Source organism: Plectropomus leopardus, chromosome 11 (assembly GCF_008729295.1).
Source record: "Plectropomus leopardus isolate mb chromosome 11, YSFRI_Pleo_2.0, whole genome shotgun sequence".
Classification (NCBI taxonomy): Eukaryota; Metazoa; Chordata; class Actinopteri; order Perciformes; family Serranidae; genus Plectropomus; species Plectropomus leopardus.
In genome coordinates, this window is record NC_056473.1 from 11,926,357 (window position 1) to 11,943,878 (window position 17,522).

The 17,522-nt window shown below is 38.6% G+C and overlaps 1 protein-coding gene across 1 annotated transcript in view; it reads right to left on the reverse strand.

Annotated features, from left to right (window-relative positions):
- ppm1h (protein phosphatase, Mg2+/Mn2+ dependent, 1H) overlaps positions 1–11,777 on the reverse strand; it is a 46,087-nt gene extending 34,310 nt beyond the window's left edge. Inside the window, exons 1-2 of the mRNA XM_042496503.1 lie at positions 11,415–11,777; positions 280–445 (exon numbers count right to left, since the gene is read on the reverse strand). Of these exons, the coding sequence (XP_042352437.1) occupies positions 280–445; positions 11,415–11,647 (399 nt within the window). The 5' untranslated portion in view covers positions 11,648–11,777. The remainder of the gene's footprint in view (positions 1–279; positions 446–11,414) is intronic.
- Positions 11,778–17,522: the final 5,745 nt, after the last annotated feature.

The window sequence follows — 17,522 nt, forward strand, 5'->3', positions numbered from 1 at the left end:
AAATTCCACTTCACCTCACCAAATCTCAGTTATTGTCTTTTCTTTTTTCATATCCAGAAATCTTGACATCAGCAGTACACACGTTTATCCATTCTGTCAGTATGTGATTATTTCTACGAGTAAGAAATGGACACGGGAGGAAACAGATCTCACTAAAGTTTGTATGCTGTTCTTAAGTTTCCCTTATCACTTCCTGTGCTCATAAAAAATGTGCACAGTCTGTCATTCAGATCGGATATGATGGAAAAGCTTCTTATTGCCTGATGGAACCAGACTCACCAGGCACTCCCGGAGGCCCAAACCCTCTCCATTGGGCAGGGATGACCTCCTGCGGGTCATGGAGGTTCGGTTGGGTGTAGAGCTTCCTGCAGGTCTTCTTTTGACCACCAGCACCTCACAGCAGGCCTGGTCTTCATTTAGCGTGCTCTTTCCCGCATTGATTACCCTAAACAGAGAGGGAATAACAGGACACAACAACTTAACAAATTTAAGCCAAAAATGAAAACTACTGTAATTAAACACATAAAAATAAAATAAGATATTAAAGAAATTGGAGACATGGCATTAAAAAGACTTTAATATTTTACTGTATACAAAACAATCCCTTAGACTGTATGAATCAATTGTGCAAATATTTGTGTGAAAGAAATCCAGAAATCTTGTAGCAGGCACGATGGGCATACTATATATGATTTAAATATATGTGCATGTTTGAATAAAAAACATTAAACATTAAAAAACATTCCTCTTACCTGTTGCGCTATTTATCAATAGAGATATCGTTAATAGAGATTTCTGCCTTCTCTTCAATATAATGAAACTAGTTGGCACTTGGCAATGCACCAAAAAAATCAAACTTGAAACATTCAACGGCAATGTCTCTTTCCAGAAATCATGACCTGGTTCCTTGAGACAATCCAAAGACCTTTTTGTGAGCAGTTTTATGAAACAACTATTTTCTTTCCACTGAACTACATCGACCAAACCGTATTACCGCACAGAAGGCAGCGTGCATCCACTGCTAGCTCACCTAGCACCACTGAGCTAGCTAATGTTACAGCTCAGCAGAGAAGGACGCAATAGAGTGGTGAAGAGATGACGTATTTTTGTAGGCCAGCCAGGAAGTAAGCATCGCACTAGTTCCTTCGTCAAAAATCTTATGGGATTTTTGAATGGGAATTTCAGTTATCGCCAAAAATATGCTCTTTGGCAAACACATGTTTATGAGACTCACACGTTTTGTTCAGCATGATCATTTTCACAGATGAACACCACTTTTGTGTGTTTTGACATGTAAATTAAATCACCAGAAGCAAAAAGCTCTTGTTAGGCGATACACAAACTACATTGTGGTAACACTACTTAAACGTCGCTACTACAAACACTTCAAAAACATGTTAAAACATGATCAAAAAATACTATAAACAGATAAATCTACAAGTCTGCGAGTCTGTTAAGTTGTAAACGCGGACAAGTGGGTTTAATAAGTTTCTGTCTGGTGTGATAACGTCTAACTTCCCCGATAAACACTGTAGTCCCATTTAGCCACTTGTTAGCAACCGCCTTTTTTAAGACGAGTGAAACCTTAAAAGTCCAAAAATCGGGTTTAAGTGGATATATTTTATGTTGCAGAACAAAACGTCTAAATATCTTTTGCCTGTGCTAACCACAGACCTTATTTAGGCCATTTTACCGAAAACCCATTCAAAAAATCCATAGACTTTAAGACGAGGGAACCGGAAGTGCCATAAGGCTAACTGACTTCCGCGTTTTAGGACTTATTACTTCACCACTCTATTAATGTTTTCATCTTGTGGCATCACGTGCATGAGCCTCTCGTCCATGAGCAGATGCATGCTTCCTTCTGCTCTGTGATACTACACAATTGTAACTATAAATATTGTCTGGAAAAAGTTCCCTGTCTAGAGTGCCATCTAGTTCCATTACATTGGAGAGAGGACAGACATCTCTACAGTCTATATCGACTGGATAACTCACACCAAAACAATCAAGACTGATAAACAGAACTGCAGTAAAATCAAAAACCCCAAAATCAAAAATATGTATTTTTTGATTTTGGGGTGAACTGTCCTTTTAACATTTTTAAGCTGCGACCTTAAATCTATATAATGTTAGGACTATAAAACCCTTTCAAACTTTATTTTTGTGCCAGAGTTTCCCCAGTTAGATATTGTGAGATAAAATCAGCAGATTCACTTTCTTTAAATACACATTTCAGTGTGAGACCCACGCATGAAGAGGAGAGGACAGATTGATGCATAAATACTGCATTATACAACACCTGGCAGATGGTGCACCGCTGCTGTGAGCTGCTGTAGACGTGGACAAGCACATGCTGCTTAACAATACTCCAGGCAATCTCGATTTAGCCACACAGTCAGTAGGAGATGTTTGGTCTACAGTGGCCCAGAACAAGATGTAAAATATAAATTGGTGTTTTTGCAGAAAGCTTGTGTGTGTGTGTGTGTGGAATTCACTTTTTACTTAACCAGACGACTGGTAAAATAACAAAGTTATTACGCTTAAAGACTGTGAGCATGTCTCTGCATCACTAAGCAATGTCTCAAGTAAGATTTCTAACAAATAAATGAGACATTATATGGCAACGTGTTAATATGAGAGGCGGTTATTACCTCCCTTTAATGGATCCTATATAAAAAATCCTACTTGATCATGGGAATAAACATGCAAAGAACAGATCCTCTGTCTCCAGCTAAGAAAACACTGTGTGTTGTAAAACCGCCAGGATATTGACTGAGTAGACCTTCACTCAGTTAGATTGGTTTTAATTGGAGTCTTACACAACAGGTTACTCACCACATCCCTGTCCTACAAACTAATAATAGCCCACTCTCTGTAGTGTGTCAATAAGATGGGGTTAAAGGAAACACTTCATTTGCCTACGTGGCGACCCAACTATTGTCATGAACTCACTCCTACCTCTACAAACATGGATAAATGCTCACTTCGGAATAGTTCGAGTCGGCTCATCCATTAGTGTGTTGAACAACAGGAAAAAAAAATCTTTTTTCCCTCTGCTTTGTATCATTATGATTTACATAAACATTGCATTGCTTTGGATTCTGGATTTTTAGTTGAATTGCTCATTGGGCTCTGGGAAATTGTAACAAGCATTTTTCACCACTTTCAATTTATTCATACACTAAACAAATGCATTAATTTAAAAAACCAAATAAATAACACATGCATTGACAATATAAATGACTGTTGCAGCCGTACATCAGCAATTTCTAAACCTCATCACTGATAGAGAAAATGACATAATTGCAGCATAGGCTCAGGAAACTGTCATATATGCAGACAAGTTCATTTAAACTTGAACATGTTTTGTCACATGTACCGCGTTGATTTCACAGTTCATGAAACAGAACTTTGATCGTGTTCCTCGTATTCTGAATGGGGTTGAATGAATCTGTAGATCTGAATGACTTGATTGTTTTTAGTTGGAAACCAAAAGTGATACCCTATGATCTCAGATACATCAAAGATTCATTTCTGTGTTTTTGTTGTTTTAACATAAACTACACTACACATCACTAGTATTTTCCACCTCTGCTTTTCCTGCTACTACAAGTCAAAATGTCTGATATAAAGATAGTTTGTAAATATGGCTCAAGATTCAGGTTTCTTTTTCCAGAGAGCAAAGTTATGTAAAAATAAATAAATAAATAAATAAATAAATAAATAAATACAAAAGGGACAATTTGTATTTATTTTATTTCAACAGAGATGTAGTAGTTTACCCAGTAAAACCGCAAATCAGGTAATGATTATTACGTGATTTGTGTAATTTCACAGGTCCCCTTCAAAGCTTTTTCTGTGGCTTTCAACCACATCTTACAGCCCTGAATAAGAAACTCTATGAATTCTCCGTGTGAAATGTAAAAACTCCATCCAACAATTAAGATGATAAGAGAAGATAGCAAGCAGATCTTGAGTCAACTTTTTTTTGTCAAACTATAGAGTTTCTAAGGTCAGGAATCAAGTTTCATACTCAAGTTCGGATGTTTGCTTAGTTTGCCTTGAAAATGCCAACGTAAATCAATTCTTATCAAACCACTCTTGAATTTTGTTTTTCCATTTTATTGTAAATTACTGCAACAACATACCAACATTTTTTAGAAATCCATCCCCCTGGCAACAGTTGGTTTTAGTTCATGCAACAGCTCTGATGTGTTGTACACACAAGCTCACAAGCTTTTAAAATCAGTCTGTGAAATGATGACACGGTCTGGAAAAGTAATCGAAGTATATAGTGTGTGATGTGTGTAAAAAGGTTAACTCTTTCCCTTAACTTCATATGATGAATAGAGGTCACACACTTCATGCACCCTAATGCGTGTCTGAGACCAAACCACTGCGGGGAGTGACGTTCATTTGACCCTGGGAAATCACAAGATTAACAACAGTCGAGCGTTCGAGCCTTTCATCTCTGATATGAGACGAAAAGCCATCCAGAGCCCGAGGCGCGAGCTGTGTCCGAGAGCAGGGCTGTCATATTTAGTTACCTCATTCCATTTCTACACATTTCAGACAATGGCATGGCCTTAATTACTGTCAGAGTTGTAATCTGCACTGTGTGCCTTCTTTTTGAGAATCTCTGTGCTTATTTTTTCTTTTTAAAAACAGTTCACAGAAAACAAGTAACTACTGTTTCCCAGGTTTGTTACTGAACCACTGCACAGCCTACTTAACCAGATTTTCTTCTACCACATAATTCAGTATATCTTGTCTGTTTAATCAAATCCTGTTTAAATTTCTATAAGGCATCATGTTGTAAAGCTGCAGTGCTGGACTTTTACATACAAATGAAAGATCTGTACATTTAAGCCCTTGCCAAACAAGTTCATACAACCAGATCAAACCTATTGCCACCAGGAAAAACGCTGTCCTTCTCAGAATGCTAGAGTTTTGGAATCAGCTGCCTGTGGCAGCTTTTCTGCATAAGTGTGCTGGATATGATCCATTTCTGTCGTGTTTCTGTTTGGCACTGCTTTTCGTTCTTTCTCAATGCTTCATCTGTATGTGCATCATTCTGATGTTTTCTTTGTCTTCTTGTTTTCTCTTTAGTCTGGCAGAGGCTATAGCAGAAAATCCTAAGAGCAGTTCAAGAAACTTTTTTTGAGTGAATGCTCTTTATTAATAAGAAACTCTGTGTTTAGGGGAAGTATTAAGGTATACATGCGATGACACGTGGAAGATGCAGCCAGCTCACCTGCAGGCAAAAATTATAGGCACTTGTTGACAGTGCAGTGTTTCCCACAGAATAAAGAGTACATTAATGGTGGTAGCTTAAAACTTTTTCCTTTAAATCCCTTTATATCATTCAGTTTCCCCTCTCTAAATTCGAAAGTTTTTGCGAGCCTGTGAAAGCAGCACAGGTGGAACTGTCCCTGAGTTCTTAATCTCCAGAGCATCAGTTTGTGACTTGTGTGGTGGATGATTGATCAGTTGATCTGTTCAAAACTGATCAGATTGATGGATGAGAAGAGCAGCTGTTTGTGAGTGAAAGCAAACTTTTAGACCCAGCGGAACAAGTGTTTAAGTTTCATTTTTTAGTATGTCTGATATTCTGCTGCTCACTCTGTCTCTAAATATGCTCCATGCTCTGAGTGTGATGCAATGAATAATCGAAGGGTACTCCTGTAGCGCTCCTAAAGAACAGTTCAGTTACAAAAACAGAAAATCTATTTGTGGCGATACATGGTTTAATGGTGGCAGGCTGCCACGTATAAATGAGTGTGTTGGACACTGATTGTTTATGTTTGTGTCTCACCACCAGAAGGGGGAAAAAAATTCTGCACGTCACCTTTATGTGAACTTTTTAAAAAACAAACACATCTCCATATTGTAAATTAAATTTGTCTTCATATGCATCATCATGAAAATACAAATTTACATGCTTACCTCTATAAATTCCAAAAATACTGCTGCTTTCACTTATTGTTGATTTAAATTTGTCATTTTAAATATTTTGAACTTATTGCATAACTATTTATGTTTAGATACCCCTTTACTATATTCCTTTGCGTTCTAGTTTTCTTTTTAGTTCTTGTATTTGCAGCTGTGCCAATGCATTTTGTCCTGCAAAATATCTGTATGAACAGGCAATTTAAGACGACGATAAAGATGATCCTATGATGTGATTATAGCACTGAGTTACATGTCTCATTCAGCGGTAGTTAATGAGCACAACACATTAAGGAAGGCTGGCACTGAACTGAAACAGTATTACGTCGTTTCTGCCTCAGGGCGATGTTGCGTGTTGATGTAGCAGAAACAACACAAGAACATGTGCTGCTGGATCATGTGATTTGAGCACTGGGAAGCTTTGTATGTATGTGCTCATGTGCTTCCTCTTCACAGTTGAGTGAGACAACCACTCAATGTAAGTATAGGAAAGGACCAAACAGTATTACGGATAAAAATGGAAGAATAACATGCACATTCATGATTTTTACAACATCTTTTACCTTTCTTTATTTGGAAATGCATGAACTGAGTTCATTCACTAACCCACGTCCCATACAGTTAAACACCCTGGAGCTGCTGCTTGCTTATCTTTGCTCTTTTAACTTTGATACCAATGCTGAGCATGTCAACCTTCAGCCATCTCCTCATAAGCCAAAGCACTGACATTTTAATTCATGCATGTCTGCTGACCTGCAGACAAAACATACAGAGCGCAGCATTTAGCTTACAGACACACGTATTGATTAAGCATTGAACGCTCTGCTGCTGAGGTTGCAGGATTATGTGTTATTGGTCCTGGGTCAGCGGGTGAAAGATTGAGTGGGGAAGCTTTGTCACAACTTTTTCTTTATCGTCTTGGTGCCACTACTCTCACGTACCAACAAGGACATTGGAGGAGGTGAAGAGAGGACAGATGTACAGGGGAAGTCCATCTGTTTAATTGGATCTCTCCTATTGATAAAGTGCTTTAATAGTTCTTAATAGACCTCTTCTTTTATTATGATGTCACCACTGGACTGATAAGACGATAAGTTGTATCTCACTTTTATCTAAACTAAAGCTCCATATTAGAGGGATTCCCCAGCTTTTTAACTCTCTCCTCTCTTATGCCATTCCTGCCAAATAAACACTTTTTAGACTTAAACAAAAGTAATCCCTCTAAATCAACACTTATGTATCACTAGAAGTGTGTGTGTTCATACAAGGAATTTACACCATCCTGCAATGTCAACAAAAACTAATTGTTTTAAAGGTAGAAAATTTCTTTTGAATTGCATTAGGCAGTACATGTGTATAAAGTCGTCACTGAGTGCATATGACTTAAAAGTTTGCGTTTTGTGGATAGAAATAGTCACAGTTCATCCCTCATATTTGTATTTGATTAATTGTTTTGGTATGTTTGTTTTTACTTGTGCATTTTATACAGCATTTTATGTATTTTTATTGACTATTTAGTTTATCCAGTACTTTTGTACACCACTTTGGTCAACCTTGGTTGTTTTTCAATGTACTATGTAGATAAATTTGACCTTGACCTTGACAGTGAGGTTAACCCCTCCAAAACTGAAAAAAGACATCCTGGAAAGAGCACGCCTGATTAACTCAACAGAAGGTGACATCAGGAGCAGTTTTGGAAACAGACCAAGAAACATGTAACATTGCAGCACTGTGAACTGCACCCAAACAGTGAGTTCACAAGCGAGAATCATCGTTAGTGCTGGAGTTCACATGATGGGTGGAAAACAGCAGTAACTGTAGCCCATGTCTGCAAAATTGAGGCCTGTAAGTGTGCTAGAGATGAGAGGGGCGGTGAACAATACTCACTGATCCATTCAAATGATCGTGCTCACTGGACCTGGCAGCGCAACCACACGGAGACAGGGCGTCAGAATCCTTCTCATAAAGCTAGAGCTGCTCTTCCTGTCTCCACAGGGAGCAACACAATAACCCAGGATAACCTCAGCAAGTTTAGAGAGGCCAGACACAGACAGGGGTACGACGGAGGAAAACAAAGCACAGAGTAGGAATGTGCCCGTGGTTTGCCTGTTCCACGCTTTATCCCAAGTATGTCCTGAAGTGTGGAACTTGCACCAGTCTGGTCTTGATCTTGACTCAGTCTCACCCTGCCTTGATCTTGGTCTTGACTTGGTCTTAACTGCTTAAAGTCTTGATCTTGTGTTGGTCTTGATATAGTCTATTCATGGTCATGACTTGGTCTCAGTTTAGGTGGTCTTTACTACAACTCTGGCTCTGTTTTTACAGAGCTCTCTTTTTTTAATCGGGTGATCCGATCACAAGTGGACGGCTCTTAAATACAAGTGTAGACAAGCACCAAGACACAGTGTGATTCGAGATGGTCATTAGAGCCCCTAACAATGCCACCTGGGTAGCTGTAACCATCAAGTCCTAAAAAATTTGTTTTACCGTTATAAAGAGAGTCCTCTCTTAAAAAAGGACGTCTATGCAATAGAAGGACCCACATACTTTTGAAACTGGTGCTACATGACCAGAGAAAACAGACAAAAAATAATACTGGCTTTTGCTCAAAAGGTAGAAAACCTAAAAAAACCAGAATGCAGTTGTTCTGTGACGTCAAGTCAAGTTGAGATGAGATCCTTCCTTCAGGCCTTTGACACAGAGTAACTGCTCAGAGGACACAAAGATACAAAGTTTCTTTTGTTTGCACAGCAATTAGTTGTCTGAATTTGCACAGGTGATCTCAGTACCTAAGCACTTCATGCATTTAGTATTCAGCTGTTTCTTTTGCTGTTTTCATTTGAGGTGCATTTGTCCTTATTATTGTTTAGATTGTTGCACTTCTGCAATCATGTTTTTTTTTTTTTTAGATAAAGGTGTTTGTATACCTGGCTGCAACCAATCTTCCCTTGGTGGTTTAATAAAGTTTGAATGCACTTTTCATTGAGAGGTTTTATCCGAGAGACCCGTCTGTATCTGACCCTGTTAATTTTCACATCAAATCATCTCATACGGGCTCAGGTTCTCAACAACAACAAAGCCTGCTGATCAGCCAGCTGTTGACAAATCCCCAGTATGGCTCGGTCCTGGCTGATGCTACACCAAGCTGGCGCACACGCACACACACACACACTCCTGGCAGCTGCATCACATCTATTCATAAAGTAGGGCTGTTCATCTGATCCTGTAGAATTATACATCCTGTTGAAGTATGTTGATTTTTTTTTTTTTTAAGACACAGAAACGTCAATAAAAATATCTGTTTCTCTACCATAAATTAGTAATGATTATGATTAATAAAGAAATACACAATTAGCAAAAAATAGATCATGCAACCTACTTTTGAACATATATGAGTGGGTGATGGTTTCTCAGAAGCGAATTATGGTCCTTTCTTTTCCGCTGTGAGATTAAAAATTCTTCACGGCAGATTAGCATGAAGAAGCAAAGCAGAGGGCGTGTATGAGAATCAAACCAATTCAAAGGATTTCTTCATTCTGAAAGCAGAGACCATTTGGATCTCTTTTAGTACTTAATAATTCAATTAGTCCATCAACGGAAAATTAATCAACTACTTAAAGTACTCAATGAAGCAAAAATGCCAAATTTACTTCTGTTCCACCTTCTGAAATGTGAATATGGCTCTTTTTGATGTTCTAAAAGAAAGCAATTTGAATATCTTCAAATTTTTGGGCTGTTGATCAGACAAAACAAGCTATTTGAAGACATCACTTTGAGCTCTAGAGATTTCCTGCTGGTCATTTTTTCAGTATTTTCTAACAGTTTATGCTGCAAACATCTGGTCTGTAATTAGGAAATATGAATGTATTAAACCAAGGTTAAACAAGTATCAAGTTGCAGCCCTAGTCTCTCTCTGTTTGTTGGTAAAGTGTTACTCTGTCCTGTTGACTTCTTATAAACAAAGAACAATTGTCTGAGGGACTGAGACTGACCTGGTCAGTTGTGTCCAAACACTGGTTGACTTAAGAGGACAAGCATTTGCACATTTGGTTCACATCAGACAGCTGAAGTTGAAACATGTGATGCAAAGTGAGTCTGCACGCAGCGCTCTTACTGAATGTCTAACATCATCGATTAAACAATTAATCTTGAGGAAACAGGCACTCTATCATAACATCCTTTCAGCAAAAGATAAGACTTCATGTTGAGAAAAAGCACAGAGCAACTACGTCTTCATTGCATGAATTCAGAGCACTAAACTGCCGTGTCACACTCTGTATAGTTGCCTGAAGGACTGATCTGTGACCTCTATAATCATGAGCACCCAGATACTTCATGTAGAAATGCATGAGAGAAAGTGATTGTGACTCTGTGCTCCAAGGCATTAGACAATGATAACATGATCCCGCTTTTGAGTTATGTCCTGTCAAAGGTAAATGTAAACTATATGAAGTTAAAAGCTTTTATTTGCACAGTGCAGGTCTTGTTTTAGCCTGAGGAGGTGTACAGCACGATGCTCTCACCAGCATGCAAACTAAGTCATTCCTGGCTCCTGTTTGTTGCTGTTAAAAAAATATATATTTAACCAAGTCTGCATTTTCTCATGTTCTGCCATTTCTCTGCACCCCCATACTGGCAACACAACTTTCATGAGTCAAGCTGCTGCTCTTGATGCTGTTTATAATATGTCCTTTAAAAAAAAAACAAAAAAAACAGCACAGCCGCTTCATTACAACCTCGGCAGGGAGGATGCAGGGAAGCCAAATGGATTTGAGCACGCCCAAACATAAAATGTGATATCAATAATACAGCAGATGATCTCAGGTCCGGTTGCAATTTTGCTCTCAGCTGTAAAGTAGAAGGACTTTTAGTGTCTGACAAGGCAAACACTGACTGAGCAAACACTTCAAACCTGCTATTCTACAAGTGATTGCTGTGTGTCCCCTGTACATCTGAAGGAAAGGGTCAGGTTTTACCAGCTTCACTGGGACTCTTTTAATACTATGCACACAACATAACAATGAAACAGGTGACTATTTGTGTTCCTGTCTGCTCTCATATATAAGTGCAAATAAAACATGTTTTTGCTATTCCAAATAAAACCTAGTTTTATCGGTGCAGTTTACTGTAGATCTCTGAACACTCACAGTTGGTCTGCAACAAAAGTAAGCGTATGATATTTGTCCATCCACCACACCTTCACAATCATAAAGCATTCCTTTTATGGCCTGGATTATAGGGACCTTATCTATTTATGTCATATGGAGATGTTTATAAGCTATATGTGGGGAAAGGCCAGCTGCAGCACCTTGGCCTATTTTTAATTTCATATACATGAATCCTGGCATAGTAATGATAATAAAAGGTGCTCATGTTTACACCGCTCTGAGTGATCCGGGAAGGACGCGCTCACTTCCAAAGGATGCTGTGCAAGAAAAGATGGACGCATACAGGTTACTCACTCTGCGTAGCCGGTGGACCACGGCAGCCGTTTGGTCTCCTTCAGTATGAGGATCGGTCTCGCGATGTGATCCGCCGAGCACTCTATCTCGTCCGTAGACAGTCCCAGGAACTCCGGTCTGCTGTACGGGTATTTCAGCGGCAGATCCGAGCTGCCGGGATGGTCACCGTTGGAGCCACCAGCCATCACACCTCCCATAAAATTGGCTACCGCCGATTTCACCCGCGTGAGCATGGTCCTGCTGCACCGTGGGTCCAGGCAATGCGAATGCGTGAGTCTCCCCCCGCCCGACAGATCCCCGCACGGCGACGCAGTTTCGCGGCGTGAAAGGTGTAGAGTCCCAGCGGCCGTGAAGACTCATTCAGCCCAGCAGCTCCCTCGGTGAATGCGGAAATAAAATGCCACACAGACACACAGGCAGCGCTGCACGCTAGTCATGTGACAAACCGGTTGCTGCTGGTGGATTTGTTCGCACTGGCATCTCAGCCAGCAGCTTAGTGTTGACAGTGCTGGAGGTCAAAGGTGCGTAATCCCGCAGGAACGATTACCTCGTGGGCAAGGTGCAGCCTGTCATCAAAGAGTTGAAGTGGGCCCTCTTTCCAAGGCCGTAGCCACGGGGTCAGCATTAGGTTTCTTACATTCGGTTTCTTACATTTCCTATTATAGGCTATTAGCCTATAATACCTTTATCATGACCAGCTATACAGTACACTATATAAGCATGTAATAAACGAAAGCTACCACCGTTTAAATCAGTGGTTCCCAACTGGTGGGTCATGGTCCAAAAATGGGACACAGGTACATTCTGAATGGCCAGCAACTAACTTGTTAACATGCCAAGTTTGTAAAAAAAAAAAAACAAACAAACAAAAAAAGAAACTTTAAATTTCTGACACAGAGGTCTTATTTTGAAAAGCTTTTTCTGTTTATGAAAAAAAACTTTTGGTCAGTCCTCACAATAATAAATATTAAATAAATCAGAAGAGCCACAGTTGATCTTCTATGAATACATAGGTTTAATGATAACATAAATCTGACCTGAGGAGCTGTTGGTACAACACAAACAATGGGCAAAGACACACCAACAATGTAAGGTAACAGAAGCCTTATACAGCACATTTCACAGCTCATACAGATGTGTCTTAGTCTTGCAGTATCTTAACCTTCAGACACCCCAGAGTGTCCTCACATACATGCATGAGTGAAGGACTCAAAGGCCTCCAAAAGTACCTAAACATGAACATGAATCATAAATTCATACAGTTATTCTTGATTAGATATTTTCATATGCAATAATTTTCTACCATACTTGATTACTTTTCTGACAATTAAACTGGGCAATAAAACTAAAAATTCCCAAAAATAAACTTTGTGAAAAGAAGGCATAACTGAACAACTATCAGATGCAAAGCAACAGAATGCACGTTAAATTCTATACTTTTAACTGAAAAGAATCTATTCAAATGTAACCCCTCTGTAATACTGTGATTTAATAACATTTTTAAAGTAACTGAAATTGATTACAGTTACATTTTTTTAAATAATTTAATTTCATCTAACTAGTTACTCCCCAACACTGGTAACCCTTCCTTTGCCACAAACTGGACTTGCCCTGCTCACTTAATGAAGCTGAGAAAACACTGAAATGTACATATACAAAATAAGAATACATGTCAATTTTCATATGATATATTGGCTATTGATTAACAAAAAGTCATTCACAAACACATGTACATTATGGAATTCTACAGGGTGATGCCACTCATGTTTGGGATCAATTAGGACAGAAAGATGTTTAAATCCCTGCTAGGCCTCTCAGCTCTTATACAACTATAATAAAAGCCCATTATGCTATGTTTTACAGCAGGGGTCTCTAGGTCACCAAGCAGATGCAATGCATTGTTTTCTGGAGCAGATTTCTGAAACCTGTAATCAGTTCAAAATACAATTTGTAAGCAGTTCTCATGAAATGTGGAGAAAATCATCAAAGTGTGGGCTGATAACACAGTTTACCCAATGCACCAACTGTCCACCCATTACAAATGGATTTAATCCTAATTCTGTTAAAGGTTACAACTCTAGATCACTCTTCCCAAAAAAGAAAAAATACAATGTTGAGTTTAAGTTTATTTGCACATTTAGATATAAAGAAAAAAAAATAGAGAAAAGGGATATAACACTTTACATGTGTGGATGAGGTAAATCCACAATGGGCTTTTCTAAGGACCTTGCCTAAAAGGAAAGAATAAAATATACCTAAATTTAAAATACAACATGATCTAATATGTTTTTTTTCATATGCAAGTGGTTTGTCCTCTTAAGACAGAGAAAGGCAAAGTGGAAAAGAGCTCACACATGGTATCTGTCTCTGTCTGTCTCTCTCAGAACAGTCAGTTGACTTTGGCATGCTCTCTGCACCTGAGTGGACAACAGCGGTTGTAACTGAGAAGAAACCAAATAAGCAATTCATAAATGAAGTGTAACCGTAGTCTCATAATAATAATTATAACAATATTGATATTTATTCAAAGAGCAGATAAAAAAAGAAAACAATATCCAGTGCCTTACAAACGGCAATAATTAAAGTGAAAAGAAACTATAAGGTAAATAAAATAAACATGGATAAAATAAAGTGTAACTAACTACAAGGGAAACCCCCCAAAAAACAACAACAACAAAAAGAAAACGAAAACAACAAAAAATAGTTCTAAAATGACAATTAGGAAAATCCATAATGTATAAAACATAAGAATATTTGATTAATGTCAATTAATGTTTTGAGAAGATATTTGAGACATAATATTGACTGTTGCGGCTTCATCTTCCAGAAGATGAGTTAACTGTAGTTAAACTGATTGACACTAAACTATAGTAAAACTGTTTTCTGTAATTCACATAGAATCAGCTTTTGTTGGAGCCTGGCCTTGTGTCTGTGATAGCCATGTGGTAGCTTAGCCTTGTATCTGTGATAGCCATTTGGTAGCTTAGCCTTGTATCTGTGATAGCCATGTGATAGTTAAGCCTTGTATGAGTGATAGCCATGTAGTGGCTTAGCCTGGTATCTGTGATAGCCATGTGGTAGCTTAGCCTTGTATCTTTGATAGCCATGTGATTGCTTAGCCTTGTATCAGTGATAGCCATGTGGTAGCTTAGCCTTGTATCTGTGATAGCCATGTGTTAGCTTAGCCTTGTACCTGTGATAGCCATGTGATAGCTTGGCCTTGTATCTATGATAGTCATGTGGTAGCTTGGCCTTGTATCTATGATAGCCATGTGGTAGCTTAGCCTTGTATCTGTGATAGCCATGTGGTAGCTTAACCTTGTATCGACAAGGTGCTGTTTAGGCTGTGATAAGCCATATGGTAAGAGAGGTAAGGTAAGATGGTGTGTAGCATTTGCTAGGGAAGGTAGCATCGGCACTGTCACTACCTGGAGCTTGCATAAAGAGAGCCTGGGTCTGTTGAAGGTGGCAGTGCTGTTTGGGCTGAATCTGAGCAGTGAGAACTGGCACTGGGGGAGTGGCTCTGCGACGCCAGAGTTCATTGCCTAGCCTTCTGGAGGTGTTGTGGGACCAACTAGGTGAAACACTGATGAAAGGAGGTTCCCACCTGATGACCCCAAAGACGTGTTGGTTATCACTGCTCACTGGCCTTTATATTTAAGCCATAATAGCTGATTAGTGATCCTAGGTTCTTCATTGAGTGCTTATCTTTTTCAAGAGCACAAGTTTCTTGTGTTTTAGTTGAACTAGATGATAAACAGAGGTTAAATTTAAACAAGACTTTATAATGTTACTTTGGTGTTCTCATGTTCGGATTCTTCTTCTTTCTTTTTTTTTTAAAGTTTGTTCTGGCCTGTGAGGCGGTTTAAATCTGATTGGCTGGGTGTTCAGCCATCCCACCAGGATGTGTGTCAAAACATCATGAACTTACACTTAGAGCTGTGTTTTGAAGAAGCAAGCCTCACAAAATTGTCTGTTATACAATACCACAATCTTTATAGCAGCCAACCCACTGGTCCGACTTAAAGGCTTCTTTCTATTCACAGACCGTCAGTGTTGAAAAGTGACGTTTAAAATCATGACAGCCGGAGAATTACTTTTAAAAATGCTTAACTGTTAATGATAGAAAGACTGACACAAATTGGCAACGTTAGACTTATCTGGGAATTGATTCAAACCCACTTAGTACAAAGGTTCACTGGAAAAAAAGAAATTGCCATTTGGACAGAACCTGCTTTTGTCAACAACCCAGAAGTCAAATGTTGCTTGAGTCAACAGAAAGTTGGCAGATGTCTGATCAGCCTTCAGATACATGTTTAGCATCATAGTCACAAGCATAATGGTTTCAAAACACTATTTATCACTCTTATGAGCACATTTGCACATGATGTGTCATCATGTGACCTCTAATAGTTCTTCAGTTGGTTGAAAATTATTTAGTCTCAAGTCAAGCATGTCTGTATGAACTCTCTTTGTTGCCCCAGTGCGAAGCTTTCCTGTTAGCCCTTAATGGCCCTGAACCCACACTTCTTCTACTTCATTACACACACAGATACCGATACTACTAAAAACCCAGCCCAGTTGCCAAAAGACTGTGTTTGCTTTGTGCATTTCTGCAAACCATGGATATATTACATTTTTATAATTCATACCTATCATATCAACATTTCTAAAGTAATGTAAAATATGAGCTTTTTTTTCACTGGGAGAGGGAGGGAAAGTTGGAAGGTGTGCAACCGGGGCGAGATAACCATGAGACCTACAAACAACAAAACTGATTGTGATTTAATGAGTCATTTCTATTTTCCAGGGACTTTTGGGGCACCAAATTTGGCTGTATTTGTTGTAAAACAATGCTGTTTTTCCAATGGGGAAAAATGAGAAAAAACAGTTGTTTTTCATGGAGAAATTGCTGTGTTTCCTGCCAGGATAATAGAAACAAAAGGCGGTTGTTTTTTACCAAGACATCACTATATTTCCAGCTGGGATGGTTTCACAAAAAACTAGTTTTTTTACAGAGACATTGCTATATTTTAATGTGGGATGGTGACACAAAACGTGTTTTTTTTGTTTTTGTTTTTTACTGAGACATTGCTACATTTCCAGCTGAGAAAGTTGCATGAAAAGCTGTGTTTTTTTCTCCCCCACAGACTCATCGCTACATTTCCAGCTGAAATAGTGATGCAAAATGCAATCAGTTTTTATAGGTTTTTTTTTTATAACCGCTACACGATAACATGCAAATGTAATGTGTGCATAGTTTTCAGAAACATACAATGCTAACATTTTTCTGGCGATTGGGTTGCGAATAACATACATGCTTATACAATATGGTAACTGATCCCATATAAAATGCTGTTTGACATGAGATATACTACATTTATTTTATTTGAGTGAATTTATTTTTTCTTTTTACATTTCACTTAAGAATTATCTCAATTATCTAATCTATATACAATACCAGCAGTTGTTCCAATATTGGACTTTTTCTGCATGTGAAATGGGCATCATATGTGGTAAAAGTGTGAAATGTATTTTGCATGTAATGAATTCAGAACTGCTCTTTTGTTTGAAGAGTTGCAGTTTGCTGTAAGAGGAAACAGCACGTGACTCTCTGCGGATGACAAAAAATACTTATAGTACCTAATTCATATTCACCAACAGTTTTTTTTAATTTATAAAAGTGTACACTTAAACTGTGAGCTCCCTGATTATACACAATATCTCCAGTAAAAGTGAATGAACTCTAATGGAAGTGGAGTTGCCAAATTTGCAGACTATATCCAATCAATAATTCATGAGTTTGCCAGCAAAGAGCTCTACTGACCTAATTTCACACACCAAGCCTGTCTGGAAGCTGCAGTGCAAGAGATGATACTCTTTGCAATCATCCATAGTTAGTAAACAGTGGAGCACTGAATGAGACCCATTTTGGGAAAGGCTTACTCCTGTTTCAACATCAGAATGCCACCTTGCAAAATGCGAAGTCCATGAAGAAATGTTTCCTTTTTCACTTTGATAGGAAAGCTCATGAGTGGTCTGCACAGAGCCCTGACATCAGCCCCATTAAACTCCTCTGAGATGAATTGAAATAAGAGCCAGGCCTTT